Source organism: Carlito syrichta, unplaced genomic scaffold (genome assembly GCF_000164805.1).
Source record: "Carlito syrichta isolate Samal-C Ts95f unplaced genomic scaffold, Tarsius_syrichta-2.0.1 Scaffold302452, whole genome shotgun sequence".
In the NCBI taxonomy this organism is placed as follows: domain Eukaryota; kingdom Metazoa; phylum Chordata; class Mammalia; order Primates; family Tarsiidae; genus Carlito; species Carlito syrichta.
The window spans coordinates 83,918-103,921 of NW_007246548.1; the positions used below are offsets into that span (position 1 = coordinate 83,918).

A 20,004-nucleotide genomic window follows, 5' to 3' on the forward strand; every position below is an offset into this window, starting at 1 on the left:
CAGCATCGACCTGCTGGGCTCCGGCGATCCTTCTACCTCAGCCTTCCAAGTAGCTGGAACTACAGGTGTGCGCTACCACACCCACTAATTTTTTTGATTTATTATAGAGACAAAGTCTCGCCCTATTGCCCAGGCTGGTCTCGAACCCCTGGGCTCAGGCAATCCCTTGCTTTGGTCTCCCAAAGTGCTGGGATTACAGGCTTCAGCCACCGTGCCCCGCCCTCTTATCTGGGAAATTGGGTCCCAGGTGAGGCCAAGGATTTACTTATGGTCTCCTGCTACCTGTTTTAGCCCTTCCTGTCCAATATTCTACATTCTTTGATTTTTTTTCCCTGTTCCTATATTCTTTCATTTGTTCATTCAAGAATTTCTGGGCTATGCCTCTATGTACTGGCTCCCAAGTCAGGAAGGATGGTCAGGAGAACGGGGCCCTGCTTCTGGGACCCTTACCATTCCCTCAGGCCTTCTCACATGGCCTCTAGCTTGGAGCTTGAAGGGTCAAGAAATACAGGTGAGCTGCAACTCATGACCCACATACAGGACCCTGAAGCTACCACGTCATGGATTGAAGCTCACCTGTTTTTTCCCACCCCAACCCTTTAAGCTTCACAGTAGATACCATATCTCAGGTCCTGAGCGAGGGAACACAGGGTCCTGGAGTGTTATCCATCAGACTTGGCCCAGGCTCCATCCCACCTCCCCCAGTGGCTTCCATCATTTGGTCCTAGCTTCTGCTTGAGACTCCCCAAGCAGGTGATCACCTCCTTGCCAGGGGCCAGCCTAGGTCCGCAGTGCTGGTTGTGTTCACTCTGGTATGTTACTGCTGTTCCTGCACCTGTCCCACCAGGCCTTTGAGCAGAGTGACTGAGGGGAGGACTGAAAGGCAGGATTCAGCCTGACTTGCTTATTCTTACTGAGAACAGTCACCTCTAGGGAGCCCTAGAAATCCCCTCTATTCCCATCTGAGTGAGCCCCAGCTTTCCTTCATGTCCTTCCTCCACAGGGCTATGCATATAGAACAGGAACCCAGCATCAGGGATGGCAGGTGTGTGCCAGCAGACTCAGGAGTTAAACATGGGCATGGGCCAGCTTTTGAGCACAGCTCTCTCCATAATCCGTCTTCTCTAAGCTGCCTGACATCTGGCTGGGTTAGACCACTTTACCTCTCTTACACCCAGGCAAGCTCATATCTTTGAGAAAATGAAAAGAAACTTCCTCACAGCCCCAGATCCACTCCATCCTGCAGATTCTCTAACTGTGGTGGCAGGCCTGGAGAAGAAAGAGTTTGCTTAAGTCAAGGTGCAGGGCAGCAGCAGACAAGGGTGTGGCCCCTGCCTCCCAGGGTGAGACTGGGTTGTCTGAGTCTCAGGCTGAGCTGTGGCAAGGGAACATATGGAAGCTGCCCTGCAAGCCCTGTGTCCCCTGGGACATGCTGGTCCTATGGAGCCTTAGGGCCTTGGTTGAGATGGCCTAGTGAGGGACTGTCCAGGTAGATCTCTGCTCAGTCAAAGGAGAGTTTCTTGGAACTTGCCCTGGGTGCAGCAGTAACCAGTTCTGCCCCTCCCTTTGGCACATAGGACCGTCGCCTGCCTGGCACCCTCCTGACTGTCAAAGGAGTTGACTTCCTCCTAGGCTATGAGAGATACTTTCATTCTCCCAGCCGTGGGGACGAGGTGTTCCTGAGAGCATGAGGGTAATTAAATGTGTCTCTGCTGCCACCTGCCACCTGTCCTGGAGGAGGGAGTGGGGAGGTGAACCCAGGGCAGATATCCTGTTGCTTCCTGAGCATGGGGAGTGACCATCCCATTTGATCCCTGTGTCTGATGTTGCTGGTGGGCGGTGCCACTGGCCTTTGGTGTCAACTGGGCCTTTGCAGATCAGCCCCATTCTACTGGAAATGCCTTACCTCATTGAAAAACCTCTAGCATGAAACAAAATGTGAGTCCAGGGACCAAGGAAGGAGAACTTACTGTCCTTTCCCTGCAGGATCTCCACCTTATGCCAGCTGAAACCCAATAACTTGCATGTGACTGTGCCAGCAGTATACTCCAGGTTCTTCCCGAGACCGCTGGCCCGCCAACCTGTCAGCACAGGGGCTTCCCATGAAGAAGGGGTTGCCCTTGGCTATATTATCTCCTGCCTGCTCTTGAGACCCTTGGGCTGGAGCTCAGGGTGTGGTGAGTGGTGTAGAGTTGGGTCTTAGCTTCTGTCTATGCATGTCACTGGGGCTGCCCAGAGCTCTATCTTGCTGGTAGGTGAGGTGAAACATGGCCTTGGGGACAGGAGTGCCAGATCTTGAGGCAGCTGTGTTCCTCCTTCTCTGGGAGGTAGCAGAATGGGGCTTGTGTATTTGCATGCCCTTGCTGCAGAAGTTCCATTTGGGCTTTATGACAGGGAGAAGGACATGATAGAGCCTTGGGGGAAGGGTTGAAATAGTCCATAGGGAGGAGGGGCAGATATCTGTGAAAGTAGATGCTTTCTCAGGAGTAGGACAGCCTGAGAAACAGCCATCAGGCTAGGGTGTTCGTTGGGAAGCTCTAGGTGAGATCCTGCCTGCCAGAAAAGATGGACTATGGCATGCTGTACTCTGTTCTCTCTGTATATCACTGCCTCTTTTCATTGTCCGTGCAGGTGCCCTGGGAGGCTGGCACTGCACAGACTCACTAGGTAATTGGCCAGGAGCCTCAGTCCAGAGAGATTCCACAAACTGCTTAGGGACAAGCTGTGGACAAGATTTGAACCCAGGTCCTTGCGATTCCAAAGCCCAGATTCTCACTCAGCTGCCCTAAGGAGTGATATCTTGAAACCAGTGATATGACAAAATGGGTCTCCAGAGGGGGCAGGGGCTGTGGCATGGACCAGCTGATGGATAATGGGTGGGCCTGCACTGGTCAGGGAAAAGTACTATGGATACCCTAGTTAGGGTGCCATGTCTCTGGATGGGGAATGGCAGGTGGTACATGGGGGAAAGGGAGAAAGAGTTGACATTTGATAGGAAGTTTGAACTCAGGGTTACTCAGTCAGCTGGTGTTACATGAGGTTTGTGGAGAGTCTGTGATGGGTCCTGGCAGCAGCCTACTGGCTGAAGAGGATACTCAACCCGTGCTGATGGTCCCAGGTAAACTCAGGGTTAATGGTTTCTATGCTGTGGCTCCCACACTGAGAATTCCAGATGTGGCGCTATGACCTTGCAGATCCAGCCAGCCAGTGCACACATCTGCTTTGGAGCTGATGTGAAAAAGAGGTCTCCTCCTCCACCCCCAGCCTAGGGAGGAGGTCAGACACAGCATATTCTCAGAGGAAGATCAGGGTGGCTCTGTCTCTATTGGACTACCAAGCTGGCCATCTGTCTACATCTGTCCACCTGTCTGAGTTTTTCTGCTTTGAGCTGCTAGAAGTTGTAGCATTGGAGGTAGAGTTCAGATCCAGTCCCTTCAAAGCAGATTTCTTTGCTGTGCCCAGGAAAGTGGTAGGACAGGCTCCAAGGCCCTGCCACACTTGCAGAGATTGGCAGTATGGGCACACTAGGCTCTAGGGAGCATGTTCTCACATCTGGTTTCATTCAATGGGCCTCAATTCCTGAAAACCCCTGAGCTCCCCAGGAGAGCATCGTTGAGTGACCTCTGGAAAAGCAGAAGTAAAATCTGGGAACACAGTGTCCTCTTACACTCTGCCGTGGCCAGCTGGCCAGCAGGACCCCTCCGTGGGCCATGAGGCCACGGGTGAGTCTCGATTAGGAGCTGCCCCACCTAGTGTTCTGGACCAGGGGCTGCCTTCGTGCCTGCTGGGCCCCTGGGGCATGTGGGACCAACTCCCTGGCACAGGCTAGGACCCTCCCTTCCTGCTTCCCCAGGGCCATTGGGGAGGAGCTGTAGAGGCCTGGGGGTTGGAAAGGCTGTGTGCTACCTGCCCCTGGGAGCCCTGGAGGGGCTGAAAGATCCCCTTCAGGGTTGGCAGAATCTGGGAAAGGTTTCAGGAAATGGGCGGGAGGCAGGGCTGCCCAGCTGCTACCTCTCAAGGCCTGTCTGGGGCTAGCTGCCAAACCCATTCTTTATCCCACAGAGAGCAGAGAGAGAGAGAGCAAATGCTGGTCAGGCTGGAGGTCCCCATGCCCTCCTAATCAGGGACTGGGGTGTGGTCACGTGCCAGCTGGGTCCAGGATTCTGCTGCTGAGGTGTCCTGGCCCAAAAGACTGGCAATTAGGGGTAGGCAGGAAGTAGTGGGGGGGCAGGTGGAAGCTATGGGGCCAGCTTGAGTCTGGTGTGGCCTGATGAGCTCTGGGAGGAGCAACCATGCCCTTGAGCTGCAGCCTTCCCAATCCTCTATAGAGAGCTCAACTAACCCCTACTGGAGCTAGGGCAATGGTCTTTGACACAGGCAGCCTCGAGGTGGATAGGGCTGCCCTGTGGAGGAGGGAGGGCAGGGACTCTCGCTTTCCAGACTGGATGTGTCTTCCCAACCCAGCCTCTCCATGGGGCCTGAGAAAACAGCCCTGTTTCCTGCACTTCAAGAGCTTCTCCCTAGGGCATCCTGTGAAATTTCCTGGAACACTTGCTTGAGCAGAGATCACAGGAAGGTGGTTGTAGACTGAGAGTAGCATTGGTAGATTAGTCAGGACCCATGGGGGCTGCTTGGTGAAGGTAAACAGTGACACGTTGGAGATGGAGGACTTCATTCTCATGATGGTGTGGAGAGTAGACCTGGGAGCAGAGGGCCAAAATGTGCGACAGAAGGCCTAGGAGGCACCAGGAAGTGGAGTTGTGGGGAGAGTTGCCAGAACATTGGGACAAGATCTTGGGAAGCAGAAGAGGTATAGGAATGTCCTGGGGTGGGTGCTGAGGAGCAAGCCTAAGGCCCTGAGGGAAGGCTGGAGACACTGGGAAACAGTTGGTCAACTTCCTCTGAGCCAGGGTTTAGGTCAGACTGCAGAGAACTTCTTGATAGCAACAGCATCTTCTTGAACATGAGAAATCAGCCACTGAGGAAGTCTTTTGCTATTAGAGATCCCAAGCTGGCTAGACATTCCTGGTGCTGGGCCATGGATGGGAGGATTTGGAGTAGACAGCTGGGCTTGTGGGTAGACCAGAGCAGTCCCCCGAGTCTGTGCTAATGAGAACACTGCTTATGCCTCAGAAGGGCATGTCTGGGCTTCTCAGGGACCATCACCGAGGCTGACAGACTGCTGAGCCCAAGACCCAGAGCAGAACTAGCCCCTGCCTTCCCAGAGGCCCTGCTGTCCTGGGCTGCCCTCAGGGGCTGGGCCAGGGCTGGGTGGCCAGGTCTCCCACGAAGCTCTCTACAAGTTCCAGGCCTCTCCTCCTGCACACAGATCCCGCCCCCAGTCACATCCCCTCCCAATCATATCCCCTCCTCTGCATCCCTCAGAGGGAGCAGGAAGCTGGGGAGGAGGGGAAATCCTAGTCGGCCTTGTCCTAGCCCTGTCCAGAACTCTCTTACGGGATTGGGGCTGCCAGCCACTGGGTTCTGGGTGCTGGGTTTCTCCAACAGGGCCACAGCTGGTTTAGAAGCCCTGTGTGGTCCCCTCGTGGGCGAGCTGAGGACCCAGCTAGCCTGCTTCCTCCAAGTCTCCTTCTTGGCTGTGAGGCTGTCCCCTTTCTCTGGGTCACAGGGAGATGTGGAGTTTGGCCAGCAAAAGTGGTCTGGAACGGCCCTTTGACATTGTCCCTGGTGGCTTTTAAAAATGAGTTTCCTGGTAAGGAAGACTCCTTAGGCCTTGGGCAGGATTCTCAGTAGAGTCTCCCGGGTTTGCTCTGATCTGACAAACGCCAGCAGAAACCACCCGGCTGCTTGTGTTCCAGCAGTGCTTGGAGCCGCGGCTTCCCCAGATGCAGTGTCAGCAGAACACAGCAGCCAAGACACAGGGGTGTCTGCTTGGAGGCCTGTGCTAAGCCCAGGGGTGGGGGCATACAAAGGAGAGTCACCCCTCAACTTTGCCCCCCTCACATATACATGTTCCTACTGAGTGTAATGACAGTACAAGTTCATGACCATTAGGTGAACAATGAGTATCTAGGCTCAGAAGTCAGAGAGAGGGCATGTCCTGACCTCTCCAACCCTTTGTCACCTCTTCTGGGACTAAAGTCTATCTGAACAGCCGAGTCTGTGTCTGAAAGACCTATCCGAGGCCAGGAGCTATGAAAGAATGTGGTCAAAGAGGTGCAGAGTAGGGGAGGAAACAAGACCAGAAGGGGGATAGACAGAATCCACTGGGCTTGCTCCATATCCTGGCCCCTCTACACCCCAACTGTGTGACTGTGGACCAGTTTCATGTTCTGTCTGATTTCTGTTCTTGAGGCTGTGAAATGGGTGTGACTGAAACATAGGTTGCTCCTGGCATGGGGCTGAACTCACTTTACGGCCCGTTTCCAGTTTGAGTGGGTCTGGGTGGCTTCCCTTGTGCAAGGGTGAGGACTCCCACCTGAATAGTGCCAGGTGTTGGATGGAGAGTCACTGAAGGTTGGAAAGGGGAAAGATACTTGGCAGTGGAGAAGTTGCTGAGCTAGCCATTGCAGGGAGAGAAGCCGTGTGAAGCAAAGGCAGAGGCTGGGGCAGAGGAAGTTTCATGCTGCTTGAGATCTCATGAGGATCCCCAGTGGGTGGTGACAGCTCACTTGGGGAAGCCTCCCAGCAGCATGTGTCAGGGCTCTGAAAAGCAATATGTGCACAGATGCCCGGGAAAGGCCTGGCTCCAGAATGCTTTGGAGGGGAGAGATCAGGAGGTCAGGCTGAAGTCCAGACTCACTGTCCCAGAGAATAGTGGGGCCACTGACAGGAGACCTTCACCCAGAGGACTGGATTTTGTGCTAGGGCCCTTCCTGTGCATCTGACTTGGCCTCTAGGACCAGTCTGTGAGTTGAAGAGGAAGAAGTCTCCTGGCCTAAGAAGGGCTCTCAGCTAGTGGCAGAGGCTGTGTGAATTAGTAGACAGGTTTGGTCTGGGAGCTGCTTTGCCAGTGCCTGGGCCTGACCCAGAACACTGTATTCTAGTCCTACTCCCAGCTGCTGTTCACTCCACAGTTTCTAGTGGAGATTCAGCACTTGCTGGGCCTGGGCCAGAACCCCAGTGTTTATTGGTAAGTACAAGTATATAAAATCAGGGCATGGACATGACTTGATAAATTAAGCAGGCTTCATTTCAATACCGTAGTAAGAGGGACCAATTAATTTTCTCACCATTTGTTTCACACCCACAAAAACCACTTCAGGGGCACTAATGATCTTTCAAAACTATCCGTTTTTTTTGTAAGTAAACCATGTTTCTTTTCAAAAGACTTGTACACTTGCCCCCAGGATCAAGGATATTCAACTCCAGCATATAAAGACCATTTCTTGAGATAAAAATGCAGGCAATATGCTATTAGAGCAACAGTCATCAATTACAGTTAAAAATTTTTCAGTAACAACTAAATGAGTAATCAAATACTGCAATAATCCAAGTATTACTGAGCAAAACACCTTTTCTCACCCATGCCTTATTCCAAGAGTAGCTGAGTCTTGGTCAGACTGTGGTGAGGATGGGGGAGAACAGATCTCAGGGCAGGGACTCTTTGCAGATGACTTGGAGTAAAGACATGAGAGAGTGTGTACATTTCCCAGGTAAAAAGGCATCAGGGTCCATGGGGCATAGCAAGGGCTGGTGGCTTCTGCCTGCCCCACCTTGCCATCTTTTTTGATATTCTTTTGGGTGACCATGGGAGAAAAATAGTGGTGAATGGTAGAGCGATGGTATAGGCAACAGGCCCCTCCTGCAGGCCTCAGGAGATTAAAGTTCACTCCATGCATGCTCAGAAACCGCAGAGGACGTGATTACTGTCTGCCACTGACCCACCCAGAGACAGGTGGAAGATGTCCACTCCAGCAACTTATGCACCCTCCCTCCACTCCTTCCCACATACTTCTTCCATCACTCTTTAAGCACTCCATGTTAGGGGCCATCTTATTGGGGGACAGCAGGAGGGATACCACAGGGGTCACCTAAACCTATAGAAGGGTAACATTGTCTCATCTCCATCTCTAAGCAGCCCAGGACAGCATGGTCCTCTGGCACTCAAGAATATCCAGGGAGGCCAGGCGTGGTGGCTCAGGCCTATAATCCTAGCACTTTGGGAGGCCGAGGTGAGGAGATTGCCTGAGCCCATGGGTTTGAGAACAGCCTGGGCAGATTGGCGAGATGTCATCTCTACAATAAATAAAAAAATTAGTCAGGCATGGTAGCGTGCATGCCTATAGTTCTGGCTACTTGGAAGGCTGAGGTGGAAGGATCATCTGAACCCAGCAGGTTGATGCTGGGGTGGCGGTGAGCGTGCCACTGCACTCCAACCTGTCCAACCTGGGCGACGGAGTGAGACTCCAACTAAAAAAAAAGAAAAGAGTATCCAGGGAGAACTTGGCCAGGTGGGCATGTGGAAGTGATCACAAGTGGAACCCCTCTTTGTCATCCCTTGGGAATCCTCCCTGGACAGCAGAAGCTAACATATAGTCCCTGGGCAGCAGAAGCTGGTAGACACACACACGTACCCATGTGCGTGTGCCTGGGTCCCTTCTCAGCCACTGTCATTGGTACTGCCATCACTACCATAGTATCCCCCGTATCAGAATTCAGGAGTAAGCCCCCCTCCTGTTTTCACCAACCCCCTCCTATTTTTCATTCATTCTGCATTTATTTACTGAGCACGAACACATACCAGAGCATGCTTTGTTCTAAGCTCTAGGATACCACAGTGATTCAAAGTCCCTGTCTTCATGTAGCTTATGTGTCCTGCATTGAGTGGGATAAATGCTAACAAAGAAGAATGGCACAAGTCAAGGGACCAAGTGACAGGCCGTAGGAGAAGCCTCTGAAGAAGGGATGTTCGAAGAGAGATCAGAAGGAAGGGATGGAGACTAAAACCAATTTCCAGGCCAGGGAACAGGGAAGGGTCTTGAGGCAAGGGCGTGACCAAAGCCAGTGAGCATGGGGAGGTAGCAGAAGCTAAGTCAAAGAGGTAGGGCAGGATGATGGGGTGACCACATAGGGAACCCAGGAAGGGACTGTCACTCTGAGTGAAGTAGGAGCAGAAGAGGGTTTGAGGCCAGTGCATGACATGGTCTGTCGTGTATGTGTGTGTGTTTGAGTTGGAGCCTATTGTACAGGCTGGAGGGCAGTGGCACACTCATGGCCACCCCAGCGTCGACCTGCTGGGCTCCGGCGATCCTTCCCCCTCAGCCTTCCAGGTAGCCAGAACTACAGGCGCGCACTACCACGCCCACCTAGTTTTTTGATTTATAGTAGAGACGAGAGGTCTTGCCAAGTTGCCCAGGGTGGTCTTGAACCTGCGGGCTCAGGCAATCCCCTCACCTCGGCCTCCCAAAGTGCTGGGATTACAGACTGAGCCACTGAGCCCGGCTTTGGCTTGTGTTTTAAAAAGATCACTCTGGACTGGGCACGGGTGGCTCAAGCCTATAATCCCAGCACTTTGAGAGGCTGAGATGAGGGGACTGCCTGAGCCCATGGGTTCGAGAACAGCCTGAACCTCATCTCTACAATAAATCGAAAAATTAGCCAGGCATGGTAGCGCATGCCTGTAGTTCTGGCTACTTGAATGGCTGAGGCGGAAGGATGCCTGAACCCAGCAGGTTGACACGGGTGGCCGTGAATGTGCCACTACCCTCCAGCCTGGATGATGGAGTGAAACTCCAACTCAAAAAAAAAAAGATCACTCTGGCTGGTGTGATCACCAGCTAATGGGATGTTGAAGTGAGAGGATTACTTGAGCCTAGGAGTTCAAGTTCAGCCTACAAAACGTAGCAAAACCTCATCTCTTAAAAAACAAACACCCGTGGGATACTGTTGTTAGGTTGTTGCCATGATCCCACTTCATCTTCCCTGTCTTCCCTTCCCCAGGGTCCTTTTGCTCTGTCCCTCCTTCCTTTTTTTCCCTGTCCTTGAAGTCTCAAGAGAGCCCTTAGGACTGACCTGCCTACCTCTGGCCACTCCAAAAGGATGCCCAGTCTTTCCTCCCTGCTTCATCTCCTCTTCATGCCTCTTGTTCACTCTCCAGGCCACTTATTCACACCATCTTGCTGGCTGTTTCCTTTGTATTTTTTTTGAGTTGGAGTCCTTGCCCTTTGCTGTGGCCCAGCCTTGCATGACTTTTTCATCTTCTCAGTCCAGTTTTGGTACCCTCTCCACTCCACACCCACAGCTTTTGGCATCCCCTTTATTCCATATGCTTTGTGTGTGCCTGGGAATATGTTGGCTTGCCCCTCTGACACTGAGGCCCTGGAGGGCAAGGTTCGTGTTTTATTCTGCTCTAGGCTCGGGCCATCCTAGAGCCTAACATGCAGAAGGGTCTCAAAGGCTTTGGGTTGTGAATCTGACCTGGGTTTGAGTTTTTCAGGTTTTCTTGTCATCTTGAGTAATAACTGTTCTACTTATGCTTGGACTTTGGGGCCCAGTGTGCTGACTTGAGGCCCATGGATCTAGGGCATCTCCAGGGCCTTAGCCTGACTGTCCTGTAGTAGGCCCTGAGCCAACAGGGCAATGGAGGTCAGAGTAGTAGCCCAGAGTCAGGTGATGATGGGGACATGGGACCCTTGGGGAGGCTCAGCAAGGCCAGCCCTTACCCCAGACCCTTGGGTTTCAGACTTGAAACTGCACCTGCAGAGCACTGACTACGGCAACTTCCTGGCCAATGAGGCATCACCTCTGACAGTGTCAGTCATCGATGACCGGCTCAAGGAGAAGATGGTGGTGGAGTTCCGCCACATGAGGAACCACGCTTATGAGCCACTTGCCAGCTTCTTGGACTTCATAACGTGAGTGTGCCCTGTAGCACCTTCCCCTCTTACTGGGCAAGATAGTTCCACCAGCAGAGCTAGCCCCAGCATGGCTTAGGCCAGCTGCCTTTGTGCCTATGTCAGCTTTCAGCTGTCATTGGGCACTGCTCTCAGAGTCTTCCCTGGCTGTGTGTCTGCTGGTCATCCAACAATCCTGGACCTCCAGGTAGGTCTTCACTGCTAGCTGGAGATACAGTGGGCATGCAAGGTATCCTACGCAGGATGAAGAGCCGGATGAAACCACTTTTCCTGTACCCCCAGTGTTAGAGAGATTTGGGTAGGGAGACCAAGGAAGATGGGAGCCCTTTTTCTCATTCACCCAACAGCACCCACACTGAATACTCACCAGGCCTCATTCCCCATACCAAGGTCAGGTGTCAGGGGAGGGGCGGAGCTCTGAAGAGCCCAGGTCTTGGGATGAGTCATGCGGGTTCTCAGACCTTGTTTGGACTATGGCCCATTCTCCATCTACTCTGACCATGGCCTTGGTCTCAGAGTGGGTGAGGGTAGGGTTGGGGAGCAGGTTGAACATCTAGCTGCTCTTTTCAGTTCTATCCCAGGCCCTCAGGAGCTTAAGTGGGCAGGGTCCCCTGTGCTTATGATCCTTGACTGCCCCAATTTCCCCATCATCTGACCCTTGGGTATAACTCTGCCTACACTAAGCTCCTGGAGAAGCTGAGTAAAGGAAAGGACCTTGGAACCTGAAGGCTAGGAGAGGACAGTCTCTGCTTGCCTTGTACGCCTGTAGACATAGGGAGGTTGAAAGGGCCTCTCTGCAGGGATGACCCGAGAGCCACGAGCTAGGGCCTCGTGGACAAAGAAATGGCCCTGGCTCAGGTAGCTGCCCCACACAGGTGGTAAGCAGAGGCACAATTGGTGGTTAGTTTTCTATGAGTGTGTTCTGCATTGGCAGGTTATGAATATGCATTGTGGTTCCCTGGTCCATCATTCGAGGGCTCTTTTGCCCTCATTTCTCCACATTCATCTGGATATTGTCTAGCTTTTACCATTTCCTGATTATGGTACCCTCACTTTCTAGCCCTGGTACACCTGCTCTGCTTGTCCCTGCAGGGACAGAATTAGGTGCCTACTGCCTGGCCTTATTCCCATCTCCAGCAGGTAGCGGCCATTTGCAGAAGATCCAGTTGTATAAGTGGGTGCTGCAGCCAAAATGCTTCATCCTCAGGCAGGAACCACAGGCTAGAGCACCCGAAGGGTCAGGGAACCTGCCCAAACTGGGAAGCCAACCCTCTCCTAGCCCTAGGCTTCCTTCCCTGGGAACCTCCCTGCTGTCCTAGCTGGGCCCATTCTCACACTGCCCTGACCCCATCAGGGTATGCCAACATGAACCTACGGGGTCCATGGAGGGGCAAGAGGCCAGTGACAGGGTGTATCACGTGCTGCAGCATTGGGGGAACCATTGCAGCTCCCTCCCCATTTGTTGATCTACCCCTGGCTTGGGCCTGTGCATCCCCTGCCCCAAGGCCAGAGCCAAGGACATACCAGGAAGCAGTACATTTATTGCCAGAGCCCAGCCTAGGACTTGTTTGCACAAGGCTCCTTCAACTTCCTCATGAATGTTCTGGCCTTGCCAGCTAGACTGGCTAGAGATGCCCTGACCCCATGCCAGCGGTCAGAGAGTAGATGTCACCTATTCCACTGCCCACTGGCCTACCTGCCTATGCATCTATCTAGCCTCTGGCCTGTCTTGGTCTCAGCTTGCCAGGCCATGAAACTAGAGAGGGCTTTGAGCGTGACTGAGGCTGCACAGCTGCCAGCTCTTTGCTGGAGGTTGGCTGCAAGCACCAAGTATGCTTGAAGCAGCCAAGTGCTATCCTGTGGCAGGCTGTCTACTTCCCCACCCCTTCCATTCATGGGTGATTGTGACTTTACAGTCCTCCCATCCACTCCTGCCCTCACTCGAGAAGAGCTCAGCAGCCATATGTCAGCCCATCTGGGCGTGTGGCTGCATGGTCCATGACCTTGTCTTCTCCGGCAACCTGCTCCTTTGCTCCTCTGCTCTCCAGTTCAGCTACCCCCACTGATGGCTGCCCAAGGCCATGTCACCACTTGGAACTGCTCCACTCCTGAAATCGCTGAATCAGACACCCTCTCTACCCACAGCCTTCGGGCCCTCCAACCCACTCTCAGTCCCTTGTGGGACACGGTTCCGGACTCAGCAGGACACTGGGCCTTGCTTCCTCCCCTGCTGCCCCTTTTGTCTTCGTTTCCCGCCCTCCCCAGCTGAGGTTCTCTGGTCCATCATTCGAGGGCTTTTTTGCCAACATCCGCAGCTCTCTTGGCCGCCAGACTCATGGTCCCGCCCAACTGGCAGCCCCCCAGCCCTAGAGGAATCCCAGCAGCCTCCAGCCTGGAGCCGCCCTCCCCCCACCTCCACTGCTGGGAGCAAAGCTGGGGAAGCCAGTGAGGGGGGGTGGGGGGTGTCATCCCTGCGGTCTAACATGCATGCTTATCTGCTTGGCTAGCCTCAGCTTGCCCATGCCCAACAGCCTCTCCTACCTATTCAGCACCCTGCAACCCCACACCAGGACTGGGAAGACTACCTCCCCATCTTAAACACCATCCTTCTCGTGCCCCTAGCTTCCTTCTCTCTGGGCAGATGGCTCACCTTCTCCTCCACAAAGACAGTATAAACCAATATGCCTCTCAGTGCTGTATTTGCACCCTGCCCCAGAAACCCCATTCTAATGGCAGAAGCTCTCTTCTTTTCTTTTCTTTTTGTTTCTTCTACCAATATTCTCAGTTCCCTTACTTTACTCTTTGAATCCTGAGTGGTCACTCTTCTGCATTCCTGTCTGTGCAGCCATTTTCCCTTCCAGATTCTTCTCTTCAGCATCTAAGCAAGCTCAGATCATTTAAAAAAAAAAAGCCATCTTGCACCTAAACTTTTATATTCACTGTCTGTTCTCTCACCTCCCCTTCATTCCTTCAACCTCCAGCAGTGCTATCACTTCACCATAAGGCCCTGGCTAAGGTTATCCCTGGCTTTCATGTGGCCGAGGTGGTCTCCAGACTTGACCACTCTGTTGTGTCCAGTCCCAACCCCCAGCCATTTCCTTCCTTCTTTGATGTCTCTGATTTACCTCCTATTTCCCTGGCTGCTCTTCCTCCTTCACTCTGTCCCAATAGGTTACCCTAGTTATATGGAGTGTTGCAGAAGGGATGAAGCCTTCCACTGGGGTCTGCCAGGAGAGTTCCCCCAGGCTGGGGACTGGGGACTGTTTTCCCTAAGGAGGTGGCTATTTGGCTGCAGGGAAAGACACTTAAGGGAAGAATTGGGGGAGGTGGATTCTAGGCTGAGGGAACTATAAATGTCCTGACTGGTAAGCATGGAGTCCCTGACTCTATGCCCCCTACAACAACATCCAGATGTGGCGCCCACTTTGGGAAAGAGGAGGCTATCCTAGAAATGCCCAAAGGAATGTACTTAGGGAGGAGTCTTTCAGGTAGTAGAAGCATTAGCTGGAGGCCCCAGCCTGGGTGTGAAGACTTAAGGAAACAGTGCCATCGTTGCCCACGGACAGAATTAGCCCAGCCGGGGCAGAGATTGGGATCATCACAGAGGTCACCTTAGCTCCATTCCTCAAAGAGTCTCTTAGTTGCCTTTGGAACTGCCCCAGAATGACTGGGACAGGGTTCTGCCAAGACGTGATGAGTTGAGTTCCTTGTCACTGAAGGTATGCAAGCAGAAGCTGATCAAGACCTCCTCTGCCCTTCTGTGTGAGAGACAACATCTTCTGCTTTTGTTGATCCTGGCCGATGTTCAGCCTACATATATGACTGGTACCTGCTCTAGGCCAGGCTGTGTGCCAGGAGGGAGATGCCTGGATGCAATGAAATGGTGCCAGAGGTGGTGTAGACAGTACTTGGAGAGAGGGCAGCTTCAGCAAATGGAACCCGGGGTCACAGGTGGGTTCACAGAATTAAAGAACTCTAAGATCAGTGGGGATAGAGAGGATACTTGAGAGAGAGGGTGACCGGAGAAGAGGCAGCTACCTGGCATGAGGCAAATAGCCTGGATGAGATAGATCCCCAAGTAGATTGTCATCATGTGGTCTTGAGCAGATCCACCTTAATTTTATGGGGCTAACATGTTAATATGTCACTGTAGCAAGTTTCAGGCACTAACTTGCTGTGTGACTTGGGTTGGAGCCTCTATGAAAGTTTTTGGCCTTGCGGGGAACCTTGATCTGGGCCATTCCATGTTATTTTCCCATAGAAGAGTCAGTTCTGGAAGGGAAGCTTGGAGAGTTTTTGTGATAGGATTATAGCCTGCCTGGTTTCTAGGGAGTCCCAGGTGATGCTAAAGGCCCTTGTCCTTTGATGATTGAGTCTCCTTTGGCGGGGGGTGCTTAGCCAGGGTATAGGGGAAACCTGTACCATCTAGGAGAGCTGAGGTCCCATATATCTCTTGTGTCAGAGGTCTCAGTGCCACCAGCCTAGAGTAGGCAGCTGGAAAGAGGCTTTGTCCCACAATAGTGGCCTCAAATGCCTGTTAGCACTTCTACCATTCTTCCCAAGACATACCACTTCAACCTAGGTCCCTGCTTGATCACAGAGGGGCATCAGGCTTCCCTGGGCCGCCCTGCCCTGACCCTTCTGTCCTCACTATCCACTATTACTGTTTCTTCATACATGGCAGGTCTCTGGAGGCTGGGGCTCTAGGCCTGCTGTGGTTTCTAGATCCTGGGCTAGACTTGGCTCTTGCCTTAAGGAGTGCCAGCACTGCAGCAGTTCACCTGGGCCTGAAGATGAGCACACAGGAGGTTCTTGAGGTCCAGAGGCTCAGGTCAGGTGGGAGGCCCCAACTAGACCTCTGGGGAGGGGCAGGATTTTAATGAGAAGGTCAGAGCCATACCTCGCTCATCATGATTACAGAGGGGAAACTGAAACTTGAGAGGTGGTGTGCCAAGGATTTGGCTGATATTTCTGTTCATTTTCCACCTTGGACAGGGCACTGCAAGACCCAGATATGATTGAGTACAGATGTTGTCACTAGCAGCTCATAGGAGCCCCTGCTGTGACAGGCTACCAGGAGTACCTAGTCATCAGGCCACTTCACCAATGCCAGACTGGCTCTCCAGGGGTGAAACGCCATGCTGTTCCAGCAGGTGGCACCAAAGGACACAGCAGAGGGGCAGGGGCAGGACCAGCTAGGGACTCTGAAGGCTTCTTGGAGGAAGTGGCTTTCTAAACTCCAACCCAACGACTTCTGTGGGCCCAAGCTAAGTTTTAAAGGCACAGGGCAAGGGAGGGCCTCTGGCAGAGGAATACAGACTGCTCCACCCCCACCCTACAAGGGCCTCTTTGGCCTGGCGGGCAGCCGGCCTTTCACTCCCCAGATGTCTTCCTCTGGAGGAAGATGCTGACCAGCTGGAACCTCATTCTCTCCTATTGAGGCCAAAAGAGGGGAGGAATGGTGGAGTGGCTTTCTGGGGACAGGAAGGCAGCTGCTGAAGCCAGGGAAGGAGGAGGATTTCCCTGCCTGTTGAAGGCCTCAGCTTTGTGAAGGGCAGATGGCTGGGCCAGCATCATCTCTGCCAGGCCTGTCATGTCTCCTGTCTCCTGGCAAAGAGGATTCTTACCTCCATTTGGCAGGGGAGAAAAGCAGGGACTGCTGCAGCAGCGACCTTATAGTCAGCCCAGGAGGGAAGTGCTGGGCCTGACAGATCACCTAAGATTGGTCTAGCTTAGGTTCAGAGAAGGCCTTGGAAGGGGCTGGGGTGGCATGACTGAGCGGCCCTTATTTGGTGTTCAGCCCTGTCCCCAGCCCTGAGTGGTGGGCACAAGAAGGAGGAGGTATATAAAGAGGAAACCAACTTGTGGGGATATCTCTGAGAAGATAAGGCTAGATGGGGTGGGTAGAACCATGTATGGGGCCTTGGCCACGGATGGAGGTGCATGGACACTGACTGTGAGGACGTGGAGCTTCTTTGCCATGTGGTGTGATAGGGCCTGATGCTGACTCTCTCTGGGCCTTATCTGCTCTGACAGTGAAGCTGGTGATGCTGGGGTTGTGGGATCACTTGGATAACACTAAGGGATGTGCTTTTCTTTCTCTTCCTATCCGAAGGGCGTGAGAGCATAAAAGAGCATCCTTAGGCTTGGGAGCCCCGTCTTTGTGGCTGTCTCAGGGAGTGTTGTGGCTACCATGGAGCTGGATGGGGCACAGTTGGAGTACTGAGGGATGGCATAGTGTAGGTCCTGGGGGTATGTGAGATGCTAAAGGCATCGGGGAAGGAGCTGTGTGCTGTCCAGGGTAAACAAGCTACTGCTGGAGGCCCAAAGCTGTGGTGGGCTCTCCGAGGTCCCACCATTCTGCCAGCACTGTGGGGTCGGGGGCAGGAGGCTGGTCGCTTGGACCTCTTGGCTTACAGCTGCAAATGGGCCCTGCCTGAGGCCCTCAGTTTGGAAGAAGGGCCTGTCTCTTCTCAGTGTACATCCTGTAGCTGACCCAGCCAGATTGGGGATGGAGAGAGGGCAGCTGCCTGGCCCGAAGCCCAGGAGAGCAGAGGTTGTAGCAGGGCGCCTGGCTGGATGGGAGCTGGGGGAATGAGCAGCAAGCAGGGGGAGGGTGGGGGTCAGGCCAGGACAGGAGCCAGGGCCTTTTCTTTTGCCACTTTCCTGGAGGGCCCTGTGGGAGATCCCCGAGTGGCCAACCCTCTGAACTGAGGCCTGGGCTGCTATCTTTCTCCCTTTCTTTTCTCAGTATTGGGGGCCGCCTCCTACCAGGGTCTTCCCTAGACAGCCTCAGTATTGGGTATTTAAATCCTGTTACAGGACAGAGGCCTAGCTCTGGCTCCCCTCAGAAGCTAGGAAAGGACCTGTTCTCAGTGCCCAACTCAACAGCAGCTTTCACCCCAGCTCTTATCTTTCCCTGGGTGCCCCAACCTGGCCTTGGAGGACATTCCCCCTAGGCCTCATTCAGCTCCCTTCTACCTTGAGTTCATTACTGTTGATCGGCTGGAAGACAGCTGTGGCTACTGCTGCCTGTGGCCTCTCGCCTTCTCCATTCCATCCTTACATAGGTAATTACACAGAACTCTCCGCCCTAGCCCCTTTGTGGCAATCTTGCTGGTTGAGACCGTGTCTTGTCCCTTCTCAAGTCTCATCTGGGCAATCCTGCCTTTCCCCAGCTCCACAGCCTCCTCTGTCATCCATGAATCCTCCAGAGCTGGCCTTCTGCAGGGCAGAGCCTAGGGGAGCCCCAGCCTCCTGTCCAGGACTCTGGGTCTCATCCAGGCCATCTTGGGCAGATGCCTGGCCCTGGCATCTGCCCAAGATGACCTGGATGAGGTTGGCCAGGCATCTGCCCAAGATGGCCCTAAAGGAGGATGGAGGTTCTCTGTCTTTGGAATGAGGCTGTTCAGGTCTGCCTGACCTGGGCCTTCACTCAGAGAGGACCTCCCACTGGCTCTTCTCTGACCTTCTCTGGAGAAGTTTCTCTCTTTTTATCATTCCTCAACCTGTCTTCCCCTCCCCCATCCCTCTGTTCCCACCCAGGAGCCAGAGTGACCTGAATTGGATGGTGATACTTCTGCTTATATCCTGCTTATGGATACGTAGTGCTCAAAATGAAGTCAGGGCCCTCAGCCTGGCCTTCAGGCCCCAGGCTGCTGGTAACCCTGCCCTGCCAGCTGCTGTGCCCTTCCTCTCCCTCTGCCAGTCCTGACCAAGCTCAGTTCCTCGAATGCATCCGTCACTCAGTGAATGCCTCTAGGCCTTTGCACACACTGTTCCCTCTTCCCAGAATACACTTTTCATCTCCTAGTCCTTTCATCTTTCAGACTCCTGACCATCCTCACCCTGGGCTGGGTTGCCTGTCTCATGTCCTGTGTCTGTGGTTCCTGTGTCCTGTTAGAACACTTGTTCATGCTATAGGATAGTTACCCATGTCCCAGTCCCTCCTGGGGCATGGGGCATAAATCCTCCTCTCCCCACAAGGGAGGGGCCATGTATGTTCTGTCCTCCTGGTAGTGGGGGTCAGGAACTTGAGAGAAACTTGGGAAGGGAGATGAGACATTGGTCCTTATCTGAAGCACCCATGAGTCAGCACAGATGGTTAAAGGGCCTGTGGTCTGTGCAGCGAATGTGGGGGGAGAAGGGCACAGTTCTGTGCCAGGACTTCTAGGCCTCATGCCCTGATGGGCTGCCCTGCTGTTGTCTGCCTCCTGCAGTTACAGCTACATGATCGACAATGTGATCCTGCTCATCACAGGCACTCTGCACCAGCGCTCCATTGCTGAGCTCGTGCCCAAGTGCCACCCGCTAGGCAGCTTCGAGCAGATGGAAGCCGTGAACATTGCTCAGACACCTGCCGAGCTCTACAATGCCATTCTGGTGGACACGCCCCTGGGTGAGCCGCTTATAGGAGATGGGCAGTGGTGTCAGCATCAGTGCCTCAGTGTGGCATCTGTGGACCTCCAAGGGGTGGGTTGGGGGCGTGACCCTGAGCCAGAAAGTAAGGTCTGCCTGTTGCTGCTTGCCTTTGTCTCCCCTTAACTTCCTTCCCCTATTTACTCCTCTTTGTCCCTTCCTCCTCCTTCTCCCTTTTTCCTGTTGCTTTTGCTGGGCCAGGCAGGCTACTCCAGCATCTGATTTGGATCATCTAAATATGTCAAGCAGACTGATTTCTTAGAGTGTAGAGAAGAGCTGAGCTCTGAAAGTGGAGTGAGAGAGAGACAGAAGTCCCTTGGAGCTCTAGGAGCTCTGACAGACTATGGCCCCAAGCTGGAACCTGAGCAGAGTCAGAGTGGCTGGCTGCCCATGAGGCAGAGGAGGGAAGCAAACAGCTTCACTTACCTCCACTGAGCAGGTTCCAGGGGCCAGGTCAGACTGTCCGGCAGGATGCAGGGTTCATGTCAGAAGCCTGTAATCGCAGCACTTTGAGAGGCCAAGGCGAGAGGATTGCCTAAGCTCTGGTGTTCGAGACCAGCCTAGGCAACTTAGTGAGACCTCGTCTCTATAATAAATAAAAAAATTAGCCAGGTGTGGTAGCACATGCCTGTAGTTCTAGCTATTTGGAAGGTTGAAGTGGAAGGATCACCTGTGCCCAGCAGGTCAAGGCACAGGCCGTGAGCTTGCCACTGCACTCCAGCCTGGGCAACAGAGTGAGACTCCAATTCCAAAAAAAAAAAAAAAAAAA

General features: G+C 53.4%; 1 protein-coding gene across 1 annotated transcript in view; it reads left to right on the forward strand.

Moving 5' to 3' along the window:
- Window positions 1-19,289, forward strand: part of LOC103259075 (V-type proton ATPase subunit d 1-like) — a gene marked incomplete at its 3' end in the record, with an annotated part of 38,226 nt that extends 18,937 nt beyond the window's left edge. Inside the window, exons 2-3 of the mRNA XM_008056742.1 lie at window positions 10,646-10,817; window positions 19,037-19,289. Of these exons, the coding sequence (XP_008054933.1) occupies window positions 10,646-10,817; window positions 19,037-19,289 (425 nt within the window). The remainder of the gene's footprint in view (window positions 1-10,645; window positions 10,818-19,036) is intronic.
- Between the last annotated feature and the right edge of the window lie 715 nt (window positions 19,290-20,004).